The sequence below is a fragment of the Anomaloglossus baeobatrachus genome, chromosome 2, assembly GCF_048569485.1.
Source record: "Anomaloglossus baeobatrachus isolate aAnoBae1 chromosome 2, aAnoBae1.hap1, whole genome shotgun sequence".
NCBI classification, from domain to species: domain Eukaryota; kingdom Metazoa; phylum Chordata; class Amphibia; order Anura; family Aromobatidae; genus Anomaloglossus; species Anomaloglossus baeobatrachus.
The window spans coordinates 96,817,175-96,835,079 of NC_134354.1; the positions used below are offsets into that span (position 1 = coordinate 96,817,175).

The window sequence follows — 17,905 nt, forward strand, 5'->3', positions numbered from 1 at the left end:
TGCTAACTCCGTTGTTTTCCACCAGGTGGCGCTATATGTTGTTTCATTGCGTAGCGCATGGCTACTTTACTATACCTAGACACCACTTCTATGCCTATAGCTGCCGCCATTCTCAAGTTAATGGCGGTGGACAGGATATGGGTGGACACACTATATTTGATATTGGCGCCTATGTAACTGTCTGAACTAATAAGATAGTGTATGTATCCCGTATGGTAAATAGAATTAAAATAAGGTAAATAGTGGGGTTATTTTAATCTCCTCAAAAAATTATTAGAGAGATCATAAAGTTCTATGATTCCAAAATGGTGAAGATAAAACTACAGTAAATAATAAGCTCCACAGATCGGAAAAGAAAAAAGCTCTAAGAATGTGAGGGGGAAAATCGGCGAAGAACCCACTGAGATTTTTTTTTAATTATTATTTTATTTGATAAAGATACCTTATCCAGTTGTTGATGTTCTAACTGAAGGAACATCAGTGTATAAGGGTAATAAAAGTTGCTATATCTGTGCATCTGCAAAGATCACATCATACATGTGCACGGTGGTAATTGGCGGTCCTGACATCAGTCCTCCTGGCACCAGTGCCCCCGACATCAGTCCTCCTGGCATTAGTCCTCCTGGCATTATTGCCCCTGACAACAATCCTCCTGACACCAGTCCTCCTGGCACCACTACCCCTAACACCAGTCCTCCTGGCACCACTACCCCTAACACCAGTCCTCCTGGCACCAGTCCTCTTGGCACCAGTCCTCTTGAAACCAGTCCTCCTGGCACCAGTCCTCTTAGCACCTGTGCCCCGGACACCAGTGCTCCTGGCATCAGTCCTCCTGGCACCAATCCTCCTGGCACCAGTGCCCCTGACACCAGTCCTCCTGGCACCAGTGCCCCTGACACCAGTCCTCCTGGCACCAATCCTCCTGACACCAGTCCTCCTGGCACCAGTCTTCTTGACACCAGTCCTCCTGGCACCAGTGCCCCTGACACCAGTCCTCCTGGCACCAATCCTCCTGACACCAGTCCTCCTGGCACCAGTCTTCTTGACACCAGTCCTCCTGGTACCAGTTCTCTTGACACCTGTCCTTTGGCACAAGTTATCTTGACACCAGCCCTCCTAACACCAGTCCTCCTGACACAAGTCCTCCTGACACAAGTCCTCCTGGCAGCAGTGCCCCTGGCACCAGCCCTCCTGACACCAGCCCTCCTGATACCAGTTCTCCTGGCACCAGTGCCCCTGACACCAGTTCTCCTGACACCAGTCCTTCTGGCACCAGTTCTCTTGACACCAGTCCTTTGGCACACGTTATCTTGACACCAGCCCTCCTAGCACCAGTCCTCCTGACACCAGCCCTCCTAGCACCAGTCCTCCTGACACCAGCCCTCCTAGCACCAGTCCTCCTGACACCAGCCCTCCTAGCACCAGTCCTCCTGACACCAGTCCTCCTAGTCTTCCTGACACCAGTCCTCTTGACACCAGCCCTCCTGGCACCAGTGCCCCTGACACCAGTCCTCCAGGCACCAGTCCTCCAGGCACCAGCCCTCCAGGCACCAGTCCTTCTGGCACCAGTCCTCCTGGCTGCAGACCATTTGGGCAGTACCAGTTCCCACCCTGCTCGTCGTCCTCCACACCACGGAAGGGCAGCGGCCTCCATACTGCGCTCTCTCCTGCCCCCTGCTGGATGTTCAGTGAAGCGAGCGAATTGAAAAAAAAGGAGTCGAATCTACCAAACAAAGCGAAAAAAAAGCGGCTCCGTCCTGAGCTCGGAGTTGTCGGTGACAGCCGCTTATCTCCGCACTGCCTGGCGATATCCCCCGGGGGAGCTACAACAACAGGGACAACCAAGATGGTGAAGGCGAAAAAATCTTCCTCTAAACGTGTCGCAGCCGCAGAGCGACACACCAGGACCGCGGCGGCAGCTGGCGCTTTCCTGGAGGCGACTAAACCCGCAGTGCAAGTGCCGAGCACGAAGAAGGGCAAAGCCAAAAAGGCTGCCATCAAGAAACAGGTGGAGGAGGACAGCAAGGACGATGGCGACTCAGTGCTGGACCTGGGGGCGCAGAAGGATCGCTGGGTCAGCTTCATCCGGCAGCAGAGCCTCAGCACCGAGGACGCCGCCAAACTTCTGCTGGACTCCTTGTAAGTGACCTGGGGGCACTGAGAACTTACTATTATATGTGATATCTATGTGCTGGACAGAGACGTGCAGATGCCACTGCCGCCATATGTATTGGAGGTGCTCACATCCCATACACGTCTATGGCAGAACATGGCAGTGTGGCAGATTACATGGCTGCCACATAGCACTGGCCATTGTGATCAACAGCCTCTGAGAACATGGCAGCTGATCACACAAGGGTCTCTTTCTTCTTGGTTAGGGGGTCTCAGGGGTCTTTGTGGGACCAGCAGATTACTGGGGGTTGGTCCTGTGATATCCATTCATCTTCTCTCTGTACATTGTATATTTATGTACACAGAATTTCCTTATTTATTGCACATCACACAGTAATAATCACCTCCTCTGTGCCATAATACTGGTCAGCATACATACAGACATAGCACAAAATGGCAGTGTGATATTATAGGCAAAGCCATGGTCTGATAACTGATGGGTATACATAGATCTACCCCAGGTCCAGCCGTATACAGATATCACAGGGATGAGCGCCGCCAACATATGTGGCATCACATTCACCAGAAGAGATTGGAGTGGGGGTCAGTGGTATAATAATGCCAATTTTATATATATATACACATACCTCTGTACTAGTCTGTCTATTGTAACTTGTATATGTATTCTGTATGTAACCCCCTTTTCATGTACAGCACCATGGAATTAATGGTGCTCTATAAATAAATAATAATAATAATAATAATAATAATATATATATATATATATATATATATATATATATATATATATAGTAGTATATACCACAGATCACTCTCTGATATTACATATATCTAAGACATAATAAAGACTGAGGACGGAGCCAAAGGGACTCCCATCCTCTGCAGGACGAATGATGGGGGTTGTGCAGGGTGTTTTGGTAATAATGACGGTAGACTAGTTTTAGGTCACACTTGGCACTTTAAGGCTATGTTCACACGCTGCTTTTTTTGCTGTAGCAAAACCTGCTCTTTTGGCAGTAAAAAAAGCTGCTTCCAAAAAGCTGTGTTTTTGTTGTGTTTTAGCTGCTTTTTTAGCTGTGTTTTTAGTGTGTCGTTTGTCTACAGTAAATGTGTAGATAAAGTTAGTTTCATTCACCACAAAATTAGCAAAAACACAGGAAAAAAAAACCAAAAAAACACAGTTGCGTTTTTGTTGCTTTTAATGGTAAAAAAAACCCCACTGAGACAATGGACACGCTGCGTCTTTCAAAAGCGCAGCAGTTTTTCATTTCAGTCAGGATAAAACAAGTGTGTGAGATTTCTGGAATATCAGATTTTGCTTGTACTGTAAAAAACAGCTTTTAATTTGCATAAAACTCATGAAAAAAATGCAGCAAAAACATAACATGTGAACATACCCTAAATGTTGAGCTCAAACGTCTGCAAACACAAGATTATATGTTTATGTACATCTCCCCAATGAAATAAAAATGTATACAACAAGGTATAGATTATTTTAATATATGTAGTTGCATTTACGGGAACCTGTCACCAGATTTGGTGACTATAAGCTGCAGCCACCACCAGTGAGCCCTTATATATGGCACTCCAGAATACTGTATATAAGAGACCAGACCGCTCTGTATAACGTAAAAAACACCTTTATTATATTCACCTGCGGGGTGGTCCGGTCCGATGGACGTTGCTGGTCTCTGGTCCGGCGCCTCCTCTCCTCTTGCAATCGCCGTCTTCCTTCCCTGCTTCATATGGGTGACGCATCCTACGTCATCCACACAGAATCCTCCATTGTGCTCCTGCGCATGTGCACTTTTCTTTGCCTTGCTGTAGGCAGAGCAAAATACTGTAATGCGCAGGAGCAGGGAAAAGGTCAAAGACCGCCGGCGCAATTGTATACAATACTTTGCTCTGCACTCAGAAGGGCAATGAAAAATACACTTGCATAGTAGCGCAATGGAGGCTTCTGTGTAGATGATGTAGGACGCGCCACACACATGTAGCAGGAAAGCCGAACAGTGATGTAAGGAAGAGAGGAGGCGCCAGTCCGAGACCAGCACCACCCATCAGACCCAACTGCCCCGCAGGTGAGTATAAGGCCGAGGCCACACGGGAATTTGTGCGAGTGCTCGCATGACACTTGGCACACGCTCGCAGCACAGCGGGAGACGAGTGTCATGTGAGTGTCATGCGACTGCGGTCCGATCGTGCGATCAGACCACAGTTGCGGAGGGGGGGCGCGGTGGATGGAAGGGCCAGCGCTGTGGAGGGGAGGAAGGGATTTATCTCCCTATCTCCTCCGTTGTTGGCTGATGCCAGAATCGCACTGCTCTCGTGTTACACCGATGTAAAGCGAGAGCAGTGCAATGTTTCTCTCACCCCATAGACTTGAATGGGTGCGAGTCGAACAGGATCGCATTCCACCCGCAACATGCTGCAACTGTATTCTCGGTCCGATTAGGGCTGAGAAAACAATTGCTGCCCATAGAGTAATATTGGTCCGTTTTTCTCGCCGTGTGTCCTAGGCCTTAATAAAGATGTTTTTTACGTTCTACACAACAGCCTGGGCTCTTATATACAGTAGTCTAGAATGCTGTATATAAGGGCTGACTGGTGGTGGCCGCAGCTTATAGGGGCCAAATCTGGTGACAGGTTCCTTTTAATAAGTGCAGTTGACAGTGGTTGTCTGTATACACCGGGAGGTTTTCCTATTGTATACAGACTCATACAGGAATAAAGTTAAGTTGACATGTCAGTATTAAAAACTGGTCCGATTTTCATCTAGAAAAGTGTAACGAGTTTTTCCTAACTTGTCATCCGTCTGCGATCTGTTTTTTTTACAGCAGTTATTAATTATTTACAGTGTACTATTACAGAATTTTAATGTATCTGTAAAAATCGTATCAGGTTCTGTGACTGAAAAAAATCATCAGCACTGCCCCACTGACAAACATTGGTCAGCGTGGTATCCGATAGAAAATGGGACAGCACATGTCCGATTTATGAGGTCACCTGAATCAACCCACACGCTCAGTCACTTTTTTATTTCTGTACAAGAACAGATAAGCTGTTTTTCATCAGTGTGTTGGATCCAATATTCATTTTTTTTGGTTTGATATCCAATTTTACTATGTGTGGCATCTGTTTTTCACCCATGCAAAAAACAAAAACAATTCAGGCTTCTTCTGACCAAAAGGCCTCATTCAGACGGCAAAGTTTATTTATTTACGCAGAATAAGGCTATGTGCGCACAGTTTGTTTTTCGCGGCGTATTTCGGGTGCGTTTTTGGCCTCAAAACTGCATGACTTTGCTTCCCCAGCAAAGTCTATGAGTTTTCATTTTTGCCGTCCGCACACAACTGTTTTTTTAAGCTGCGGTTTTGAGCTTGAAAAAAAAAATGGACATGTCAATTCTTTCCTGCGTTTTTCTGCGTTTTCCGCCCATGCAATGCATTGGAAAAACGCAGCAAAACGCAGCCAAAAACGCACCAAATCGCGGTAAAAACGCATGCGTTTTTTATGCGTTTTTTCGACGCAGGTGCGTTTTTGTGCGTTTTTAGCGGCCAAAAACACACAAAAACGCAGCGTAAAAAAAACGCAACATGCGCACATAGCCTAATGGTTCAAGTCAAGTGTCATCAGTGTTTTGCAGCAGAGTGTCATCAGTGTTTTGCAGCAGAATGTCATCAGTGTTTGGTTAGTATTTATCATCAGTATTTTTCACATATGGATAAATCAATGAATGACAAAGCTTATTCAGTCCATTGTAATGTTAATCGCGGACTGCACCCCGATGTCATCCATCTGCTGTTTGTGATTAGATTTAGGGTATGTGCCCACGATCAGGACGCGCTGCATTCAGAGCATAGCAAGTCCTGACCTGCGGGGCCGCGAGTCTCCTCCCAGGGCTGTATTTTGCCTTCATGCTGCCCTAGGCACTTTAAGTGGTCGCGCCCCTTAGTGACAACGTAAAACTGAGTTTTCGCACACGACATCTGTTTAAGGCAGATCTACTCTGTAGCACACTTTAAAAAGTATCAATAAGAAACTAACCCCCCCCCCAATGGGAATCACCACAGGCACATCAAAACATAGCATGAGTATAAAATATTCCCACCACACCGTCCCCACTTTTATACTGTGACTGTGACACTGCCCCTAATAAACTAAAACACCACTCTGCCCTCCCTTATAAACCACTGTATACCCACCACACCTTCCTCGATTATGAAATATGATCTGTACATTGTGAGGAGGGAGCAGCATGATTTGAGGACAATGTCCCATGCATGCTGCCCCCTCCTCACAATGTCCCATGCATGCTGCCCCCTCCTCACAATGTCCCATGCATGCTGCCCCCTCCTCACAATGTCCCATGCATGCTGCCCCCTCCTCACAATGTCCCATGCATGCTGCTCCCTCCTCACAATGTCCCATGCATGCTGCCCCCTCTTCACAATGTCCCATGCATGCTGCTCCCTCCTCACAATGTCCCATGCATGCTGCCCCCTCCTCACAATGTCCCATGCATGCTGCCCCCTCCTCACAATGTCCAATGCATGCTGCTCTCTCCTCACAATGTCCCTTGCATGCTGCCCCCTCTTCACAATGTCCCATGCATGCTGCCCCCTCCTCACAATGTCCCATGCATGCTGCCCCCTCCTCACAATGTCTCATGCATGCTGCTCCCTCCTCACAATGTCTCATGTATGCTGCTCCCGCCTCACAATGTCCCATGCATGCTGCTCCCTCCTCACAATGTCCCATGCATGCTGCTCCCTCCTCACAATGTCTCATGCTTGATGCTCCCTCCTCACAATGTCCCATGCATGCTGCTCCCTCCTCACAATGTCCCATGCATGCTGCTCCCTCCTCACAATGTCTCATGCATGCTGCTCCCTCCTCACAATGTCTCATGCATGCTGCTCCCACCTCACAATGTCCCATGCATGCTGCTCCCTCCTCACAATGTCCCATGCATGCTGCTCCCTCCTCACAATGTCCCATGCATGCTGCTCCCTCCTCACAATGTCTCATGCTTGATGCTCCCTCCTCACAATGTTCCATGCATGCTGCTCCCTCCTCAAAATGTCTCATGCATGCTGCTCCTTCCTCACAATGTCTCATGCATGCTGCTCCCGCCTCACAATGTCACATGCATGCTGCTCCCTCCTCACAATGTCCCATGCATGCTGCTCCCTCCTCACAATGTCTCATGCTTGATGCCCCCTCCTCACAATGTCCCATGCATGCTGCTCCCTCCTCACAATGTCCCATGCATGCTGCTCCCTCCTCACAATGTCCCATGCATCCTTCCCCCTCCTCACAGTGTCTCATGCATGCTGCTCCCTCCTCACAATGTCCCATGCATGCTGCTCCCTCCTCACAATGTCCCATGCATGCTGCTCCCTCCTCACAATGTCCCATGCATGCTGCTCCCTCCTCACAATGTCCCATGCATGCTGCTCCCTCCTCACAATGTCCCATGCATGCTGCTCCCTCCTCACAATGTCCCATGCATGCTTCCCCCTCCTCACAGTGTTCCATGCATGCTACCCCCTCCTCACAGTGTCCCATGCATGCTGCCCCCTCCTCACAGTGTCCCATGCATGCTGCCCCCTCCTCAGTGTCCCATGCATGCTGCCCCCTTCTCACAATGTCCCATGCATGCTGTCCCTCTCCATGAGCTCCTAATGCTGCCTTCCTCTTTTCCATAATGAGACCTTCATGTTGCCCCACTCATGCTAAGACCACCACACTAACGCTTATGCTGAGACCCCCCCCACACACACTACCCCACTTTTGATATTGACTCCCCTACATTGCTCCACTCCATACTGATCCCACACATGCTGCCCCTTCTTCACAATGAGCTCCCAATGCTGCCCCCTCTTATTCTGAGTCCTTACACTCCCCCCACCCAATCGATTTTGTCATTGCACTATCCCTCATCCCTTGTCCTCTGTCTCTAGCATTAGCCCCTCTCTCCCACTCCCCCAGCATCAGCCTCTCTCCCCCAGCATCAGCCTCTATCTTCCCTCAGCATCAGCCTCTCTCCCCCAGTCTCAGCCTTTGCCTCCCCCCAGCCTCAGCCTGCCCCAGTCTCCGCCTCAGCCTCCCTCCAGCCTCCCTCCAGTCTCAGCCTCAGCCTCCCTCAAGTCTCAGCCTCAGCCTCCCTCCAGTCTCAGCCTCAGCCTCCCTCCAGCCTCCCCCCAGTCTCAGCCTCAGTCTCCCTCCAGCCTCCCCCCAGTCTCAGCCTCCCTCCAGTCTCAGCTTCTGCCTCCCTCAAGCCTCCCCCCAGTCTCAGCCTCCCTCCAGCCTCCCCCCAGTCTCAGCCTCCCTCCAGCCTCACCCCAGTCTCAGCCTCCCTCCAGCCTCACCCCAGTCTCAGCCTCAGCCTCCCTCCAGCCTCCCCTCAGTCCCAGCCCCTGCCTCCCTCCAGCCTCCCCAAGTCTCAGCCTCTGCCTCCCTCCAGACTCCCCCCAGTCTCTGCCTCTGCCTCCCTCCAGCCTCCCCCCAGTCTCTGCCTCTGCCTCCCTCCAGCCTCCCCCCAGTCTCTGCCTCTGCCTCCCTCCAGCCTCCCCCCAGTCTCTGCCTCTGCCTCCCTCCAGCCTCCCCCCAGTCTCTGCCTCTGCCTCCCTCCAGCCTCCCCCCAGTCTCTGCCTCTGCCTCCCTCCAGCCTCTTCCCAGTCTCTGCCTCTGCCTCCCTCCAGCCTCCCCCCAGTCTCTGCCTCTGCCTCTCTCCAGCCTCCCCCCAGTCTCTGCCTCTGCCTCCCTCCAGCCTCCCCCCAGTCTCTGCCTCTGCCTCCCTCAGCCTCCCCCCAGTCTCTGCCTCTGGCTCCCTCCAGCCTCCCCCCAGTCTCTGCCTCTGCCTCCCTCCATCCTCCCCCCAGTCTCTGCCTCTGCCTCCCTCCAGCCTCCCCCCAGTCTCTGCCTCTGCCTCCCTCCAGCCTCCCCCCAGTCTCTGCCTCTGCCTCCCTCCAGCCTCCCCCCAGTCTCTGCCTCCCTCCAGCCTCCCCCCAGTCTCTGCCTCTGCCTCCCTCAGCCTCCCCCCAGTCTCTGCCTCTGCCTCCCTCCAGCCTCCCCCCAGTCTCTGCCTCTGCCTCCCTCCAGCCTCCCCCCAGTCTCTGCCTCTGCCTCCCTCCAGCCTCCCCCCAGTCTCTGCCTCTGCCTCCCTCCAGCCTTCCCCCAGTCTCTGTCTCTGCCTCCCTCCAGCCTCCCCCAGTCTCTGCCTCTGCCTCCCTCCAGCCTCCCCCCAGTCTCAGCCTCTGCCTCCCTCCAGCCTCAGCCTCTGCCTCCCTCCAGCCTCCCCCCAGTCTCTGCCTCCCTCCAGCCTCCCCCCAGTCTCTGCCTCTGCCTCCCTCCAGCCTCCCCCCAGTCTCTGCCTCTGCCTCCCTCCAGCCTCCCCCCAGTCTCAGCCTCTGCCTCCCTCCAGCCTCCCCCCAGTCTCTGCCTCTGCCTCCCTCCAGCCTCCCCCCAGTCTCTGCCTCCCTCCAGCCTCCCCCCAGTCTCAGCCTCTGCCTCTCTCCAGCCTCCCCCCAGTCTCTGCCTCTGCTCCCTCCAGCCTCCCCCCAGTCTCAGCCTCTGCCTCCCTCCAGCCTCCCCCAGTCTCTGCCTCTGCCTCCCTCCAGCCTCCCCCAGTCTCAGCCTCTGCCTCCCTCCAGTCTCAGCCTCTGCCTCCCCCCAGTCTCAGCCTCTGCCTCTCTCCAGTCTCAGCCTCTGCCTCCCTCCAGCCTCCCCCCAGTCTCAGCCTCTGCCTCCCTCCAGTCTCAGCCTCTGCCTCCCTCCAGCCTCCCCCCAGTCTCAGCCTCTGCCTCCCTCCAGCCTCCCCCCAGTCTCAGCCTCTGCCTCCCTCCAGTATCAGCCTTTGCCGCCTCCCCCCCCCCCCCGCATGCGCAGATCTCCGGTCTGCATTAGAGACACTCCCACGCTCCTTATGAATCCACTTACCTGCTCCAGTGCCCGCCACCATCTTCCTGGCTCACGTGAGTATCCTCTTCTGACACCGACTTCCATCACGGCATCATCCGCGGCGTCCTGCTGTGAGCTCTGCATGTGACGTCCACACAGCAGTGGACGCATCACAGAGGAAGGAGCTGATTGGCGCGCGCCTGTGACCCCGGAAGTGCAGGCGCCGGCAGTTCCGGGGTCAATCAGCTCCCTGTGCTCGGCAGCCACAAAAAAAAAATGTAAAAAAAAAAAAAAAAAAAAAAATTTTTTTTTTTTTTTGCTGCCAGAAGGTGCCGCCCCTCACAATCTGCCGCCCTAGGCACCGGACCACGGGTGCCTAATGGTAAATACGGCCCTGTCTCCTCCACAGGAGACCACAGCTGCTCGTACCCAAGATCAGGGTTCGGTGCGCTGCTGTCTCTCGCTTGTGTTCTCCCTATGGAGGACGCATGCGATTCCACAGCAAACAAATTGACATGCTGTGGTCTGGAAAGACACTCCGCAGGTCAGTGTTTGCTGCAGAAATAAGAAGCATAGTGGGCACCGGATTTCTAGAAATCCCATCCACTGTGCTTGCACTGTACACCGCAGCGTTTTGGACGCAGCTGAAGCATCCTGTGTCCAAAATGCTGCAAATACTGATCGTGGGCACGCAGCCTGATCATGGGCACGCAGCCTTATATTGGTATTATTCATCTGTGATGCCGGTATAAATGTACATTTAAACAGCCCCATAAACTATAATGGGCACATCTTCTATCCATGATAACCATGAATAATACAGGGACGTTTGAGCGAGGCCTTATAAAGGATGCGAATGGCATCAGTTTGTTGTCCGTTTTTTTCACATGCCGAGTGATTTATATTTGAGGGTGTAATCTGTGACTGATCAAAAATGGACATGTCTGTTATTTTGGGGGAGAGGCACACTCTATCTGCAATAAAACTGACATGTGAGCAGCCATAGACTATAATGCATATAGTATATATGTGAGAGATGGACGTCTGAATGTGATTAAATCATACAAGGAGCAGTGAAGACATGCAGCTATTATAGTAAGGGGAAGGTAACGGAAAAGTGCACGGTGTATGGCTACATGCCGGTTTTGGCTATGTCACAGTCGCGTGGCCAAATTTTGCTTGGTATCGCTTCTACAGTACAGCACAAAACAAGCGAAAAGTCCAAACTTGGCGGATGTTTTGTGGCTTGCTCGTGCCCTTTTAGTCCCCATTCACTTGTACTGTGCTACAAAGTAACAGCGTCACCTAAAAAAAATGGCCGCGCAGCCATTGTCACAACAAAAGTCACCGTGTAGCCCCATCCAGAAGCAGGTACACAGGGAAAAGAATATGTGCTAAATGGAACAAAGCCCCAATGACGTGACAGGGGTCCAGAGTGTCCTTTTAGCCTCCCCCAGGGAGCTATGAATCGCCATATTCATTTTTCTATTATTTAGGAAAGCACTGAATCTCCTACATAGACGCCTGCTGTATAATGTACACTGTCTCCATTCTTATTGGTGAAGTATTCCTCTATACAACTATGCCTTAGCTTATATCGGACGTATACATATGATCATCTCCTCAAAATTTAATGCCAACCAAAGGCAAAGGAGCAATATGCCCAGAACCGTACTGGTATGAAATGCGGACGGTCTTTGGTGGCCCACTTGCCAACAAGCCATTATTTTGACAATTAAGCCAGGCTACCGCATTAAGCAATGAGCTTTCATAATCAAGAGATGGAAATGTACTGGTTGCTTTTGGCAACTGATCTACTTTTCCTTGACAGCAGTTTTGAAAAATAATTTTTGTCTCCTGTGGATATTAAATGATTCTTTATTGTAATCTAATGCCGACAAGGTAACCAGCGTTGTAGCTTTTCCTTTCTCATAAATGAAGGATGATTTGTTAGGCCATGTACACACATTGAATGTTTGGTGAGTTTTTTTACCTCAGTGTTTGGTGAATTATTTACCTCAGTATTTGGTGAGTTTTTTTTTTTACCTCAGTGTTTGGTGAGTTATTTACCTCAGTATTTGGTGAGGGTTTTTTACCTCAGTGTTTGGTGAGTTATTTACCTCAGTATTTGGTGAGGGTTTTTTTACCTCAGTGTTTGGTGAGTTATTTACCTCAGTATTTGGTGAGGGGTTTTTTTTACCTCAGTGTTTGGTGAGTTATTTACCTCAGTATTTGGTGAGGGTTTTTTTACCTCAGTGTTTGGTGAGTTATTTACCTCAGTATTTGTTGAGGGTTTTTTTACCTCAGTGTTTGGTGAGTTATTTACCTCAGTATTTGGTGAGGGTTTTTATACCTCAGTGTTTGGTGAGTTATTTACCTCAGTATTTGGTGAGGGGTTTTTTACCTCAGTGTTTGGTGAGTTATTTACCTCAGTATTTGGTGAGGGTTTTTTTACCTCAGTGTTTGGTGAGTTATTTACCTCAGTATTTGTTGAGGGTTTTTTTACCTCAGTGTTTGGTGAGTTATTTACCTCAGTATTTGGTGAGGGTTTTTATACCTCAGTGTTTGGTGAGTTATTTACCTCAGTATTTGGTGAGGGTTTTTTTACCTCAGTGTTTGGTGAGTTATTTAGTTCAGTATTTGTAGCCAAAACTAGGAGTGGAACAATCAGAAGAAAAGTATAATAGAAACACGGGCACCACTTCTGTATTTATCACCCACTCCTGTTTTTTTTTTTTTTTACAAATTCTGAGGTAAAAAAACCTCACCAAATACTCAATGTGTGAAGGTGGCCTAAGTGTATACTGCGACGCGTGAGTACTTTGTTGGGGTTTTTTTGCACTTTTTAGTGCATTTTTGCTAAAATAACTTATTTTAAAACAGATAAAACAGCTAGAACCTCAGCATAAAAGAGTAAGTACACCCTCAATAGGTGTTTTACTATTTCGAATTTTGGCTGGTTCGTGAGGTGACTTGTTCACTTGATACTATTCCTTATCTGACAGGAATTTTAATATTGTAAGTCCATCTGCTTTCTTGGTCGGTATCTCTTACACCTATAGAATTACAGGACCTAATCCAAGAAACTGAATATACCGTGTAATGTTATCTAATCTCCAGGATTGGGGCTGCAGAGTAAACAGCTGGGAGAGAGGTTTGCTGCTTTATGTCTTTAATAAGGTCAGACGCAAATCGCTTCTGAAGTCGTCCGGAGGCACTAAGCGATTACTGACTGGTAAGTATTTACCTATCGGCGGTGGTATAGAAGCCGGCTTACACAGCCACACCGCCACCAACGATGTGCACTGAGCGATCTGCCATAGATCACACAATACACACAGGTACTCGGATTTTATGTGCTCAATTCCCCCTAGATGTGTGTTAGACTCATTGTGGGAATGTAGCCCACGTTGAGTATTTGGTGAGTTTTTTTTTACCTCAGTATTTGTAACCAGGAGTGGAACAATCAGTGGAAAAGTATAATAGAAACATGGGCACCACTTCTGCATTTTATACACCTACTCTTGGTTTTGGCGAATTTTTGATATTGCAGAATTTCTCCACCATTTCTGCACTTATTTAAATTAGGTTACTTGTAGTTTTTCATTACGTTTGGAGTGCATATTCTATATGCGTTTTTGACGCTGCAGTTTTTGTCTTCTTTTGGCGTGTCATGCTTTAAATCAAGCTGTGTTGATTTTTTATATTCCTGGTATTTGGCTTTGACAAAACTTTATTGGTATACTAAAGTGCGAATTACTTGTGTTTCCGTTAGAGAAACACACTAAAAACGTGTGTTTTTTACCTATGGATTTTCCACATGGAAATCTATGGGAAATATCTGCACAGAAAATTCAGTCTCCTCAAAGAAATTGACATGCTGTTGATATGAAACACGCACTGTAGATCAGTTTATGCCGAGTAAGGCTGTGTCCGCACTCTGCGTTTTCACCCGCTTTTCTGCAGCGTTTTGAACTGCAGCGTTTTCATGCCAAAATGCATGCGTTTTGATTTTCCACCAAAGTCTATGGGAAAAGTGGATTTCTTGTGCGCACTTTGCAGTTCAAAACACTGCGTTTAATTTGCATAATTTTGGGCAAAAACTCTGTGTTCAAAGGTTAAGACCGCACTTTGCGTTCATCTACTTGCAGTTCTAAACACACGTTTTGGGCTTAATTGATTTGACGAAAGTTGCCTTTTTCAGAACTTTAGCGCTGAAAACGCATGCGTATTTACCGCGTTTAAGATGTGTTTTCAGTGCTTTTCCCCTTGCGTTTTGACAAATGCGTTTTGAACATCAAGGGACGGCTAAATAAAGATTAAATAGTCAAACAAACTGAAAAAAAGAGAAAAAAATAAGAAACAGATATAATTTATAAATTAACAATGAAATTTGTTAACTTTCTTGAAAATATTGCGTATTAATAAAATTTATTGCAAAAATAGCAATAAAAACAAATTTTTCACTAATTTAATTGTCGGACTATGTGTGTGTAAAGGGACATATTATTCCATTATTTTAATGTGTGAAAAGCATGCATTTTTGAAGTTAAAAACGCAATGTTTCTGCACCTAAAAAGCAGGTAAAATGCTGGAATTTTGATGTTTGCTGCTTTTTGACACTTCTCATTGACTTCAATGTTAGCAAAACGCTGCAGAACTGGCAAAAACAATTGACATGCTGCTTCTTTGAACGCATGTTTTTTGCCACAAAATATGCAAATTAAACGCAGCGTTTAGAAACGCAAAGTGCGGTCTGAAAATCAACATTTACCATTGACTTTGCTGTAAAATCAAAACGCATGCCTTTTGGCATGAAAAAGGTGCAGTTTAAAACGGACCTAAAAAGCAGCTGAAACGCAGGTGGAAACGCAAAGTGCGGTCTTAGCCAAAGAAGCAGCATGCCAATTGTTTTTGCCATTTTGGCTGCGTTTTGCTAACATTGAAGCCAATGAGAAGTTGTAAAAAGCAAGAAATATCAAAATTCCAGCGTTTTACCTGCTTTTTAGCTGCTGAAAACATGTGTTTTGGACTACATAAACGCATGTGTTTCTGACATCAAAATAATGGAATGATATGTCCACACACACATACATAGTCCGACAATTAAATTAATGAAAAATATTAATTTATTGGAATTCTAGCTATATAAATAGTATAAAACCGCTATAATTATATTACATATAACTATTTTCGTTATGATTTAAATAAGTATATTTCTTTGTCATTTTTTTTTACCCTTTTTTCATAGTGTTTGTATGACAAAACTTTATTTAGTAGTGTCTTTGTAATCAAAACGCATCTGAATTTAAGCAATGGAAACGCAGGTAAAAAGCGCTAAAAACGCAACTAAAACGCACGTGTATTTACCGCGATTTTGTGGTCAAAAGCAACTTTGGCAAAAGCAATTTCTGCCAGAGGATGCGTTTAGAACTGCAACTACGACGACGTAAAGTGTGGACATGGCCTAAGGTTATGTTAACACAGTGCGGTTTTGCTGCATGTGTTTTTCATTGGTTTTATGCCAATGAAAAGCTGCTTTTACAGCACCAGCAAAACCTATGAGATTTCAGAAAGCTCATGCACACACAACTGTTTTTTTTTCCTTACTGAAATGCAAAACTGCTGCATTTTTGATGCGTTTTTGAAAGAAGCAGCATGTCAATTCATTCAGTGGTTTTTGCTGCTTTTTTTACCATTGAAAGCAATGAGAGTGTAAAAACGCAGCTGCATTTTTTTTTTGCTGCGTTTTTGCTGCTTTTTTGGTGAATCAAACTAACTATTTAAATGTATTGTAGATAAATGACATAAAAAATGCTGCAAAAAATGCTGCAAAAATGCACTTTTTTTTTTGCTGCTAAGATATCAGGTTTTGTTGCAGGATAAAAAGCAATGTATAAATATGCTCTAACGACTGTATTTTCTGTCTGAGTGCTGTCCGTGGAAAAAAACTCATGACAATGTCATTCAGTAAGGTTATTTGAATGTCGGTCTGAAAAAAAAAAGGCATCTTGCCCCTTTCTCTTCCGTATTTTGGATGAGACTCGCCTAGTGAAGTCTTTGAATCATGTGCCAACCAACTACCATCATCACAGAGGACAGTGATCGTCTGCAGTGTTCACATATGGATGTTTGCCACATCATCATTGCAGCACAGGTCACAGATTATTTCCTACCTATCAATGGAGGTTTAGCACCCTAAATTAACAACGTGGTGCTCCCATTGAGCATTTGGTGTATGTATATATATATATATATATATATATATAGTTTTCTCTAGGTGCTTTTGATATACTAATAGAATAAAGGTATAGTGTATTTTTAATATTTCTAGTATGGTATATGCTGTAGCAATAATATATGGTCTGTACTTTATACATATTTACCCTTCTTTGAGCACCGCTCACAGAGAAGACATTTATTGCTACCAGTCAGTACATACAGTCTCAGACAGGAATTCACCTTTGCCAGGGGGAATTGTACAACCTAGTGGTCAGTATATTAACATATTTGGAGGAGGAATAACAGAGGGAGGACACAATGCAGAGATTTAAGACAAGGTGCTCCAAAATGATTTATAATAGGAAATAGAAGTATATAATAAACCAGAAATGTCAGGAGAGCTGGCAGAAATATATCTTCCTTAGGCCATCTGCGCACTAGAAAATTGACTTTTCTTAAGAAAATCTGCACCCTTTGGCAGAATACCGCACCCGCGTTTTTGCTGCAGTTTGCTGCATTTTTGCCACGGTTTTGCCATGCTTTTTCTGTGGGTTGGTCCATTATCTGTGGCAAAAAGCGCAGGTACCTGTCGAAAAGAAGTGACATGCTCATTCTTTTAGCTGCAGAAATTCTGCAGCAAAACCTGTAGGGGAAAAAAAACGCAGTTTTACCATAGGTTTTGCTGGGGAAGGATAGCAGCAAGGTTATGAACATTTTCTGCAGAAATTCATGCAGCAAAACCGCAGCAAATCCACAGCGTGCGCACAGGGCTTTATATGTGATACATCAAATGTATGTGATATTAGCGACACGGTGGCTCAGTGGTTAGCACTACAGTCTTAGGCTATGTGCGCACTTTACTTTTTTACCTGCTTTTTCACTGCTTTTTCAACTGCAGCGTTTTCATGCCAAAATGCTTGCGTTATGCTTTTCAAGCAAAGTCAATGGGACATTGAGCTTTCTTTTGCGCACTATGCTGTTCAAAACGCTGCGTTTAATTTGCATAAATTTGGGCAAAAACTCAGCATTTAAAGAAGCAACATGTCAATTGTTTTTGCAATTTTGGCAGCGTTTCCCATCAATTCAATTTAATACAAAACTGCAGCGTTTCTAAAAGCACCGGAAAAGCACTAAAAATTCATGAAAACCGCAAGGTGCGCATAGGCTACTTTCTTTGCATTTTACATGCATTTTTAAAGCCAAAAGCATTGTCCTTTCTGCCAGAGGATGCTTTTTGAACTGCAACTACCTCAACGCAAAGTGCGCACATAGCCTTACAGCACTGGTGTCCTGGGTTCAAATCTCACCAAGGAGAACATCTGCAAGGAGTTTGTATGTTCTCCCTGTTTTTGTGTTGGTTTCTTCCCAAAGACATACTGATAGGGTATTTAGATTGTGAGCCCCAATGGGGACAGTGTTAGGCTATGTTCGCACGTTGCGTCGGAGTACCTGCAGTTTATTCTGCACGTTTTATTTCCCTTGGTTTTTGACCAAATGGCTTTTGATCATTTTTAAGCGCTAAAAACGCATGCGTTTTTTCCGCGTTTTTAGCGCTTTTTACCTGCGTTTTTGTAAAAAAAACGCATATGCGTTTGTCATGTTATTTGACTCAAAAATAAAGTTAAATGATTCAAAAACAAAAATG

At 46.7% G+C, this 17,905-nt stretch overlaps 1 protein-coding gene across 1 annotated transcript in view; it reads left to right on the forward strand.

The window, feature by feature from the left end:
* Nucleotides 1-1,477: 1,477 nt before the first annotated feature.
* CENPV (centromere protein V) overlaps nucleotides 1,478-17,905 on the forward strand; it is a 50,969-nt gene continuing 34,541 nt past the window's right edge. Inside the window, exon 1 of the mRNA XM_075333162.1 lies at nucleotides 1,478-2,139. Within this exon, the coding sequence (XP_075189277.1) occupies nucleotides 1,682-2,139 (458 nt within the window). The 5' untranslated portion in view covers nucleotides 1,478-1,681. The remainder of the gene's footprint in view (nucleotides 2,140-17,905) is intronic.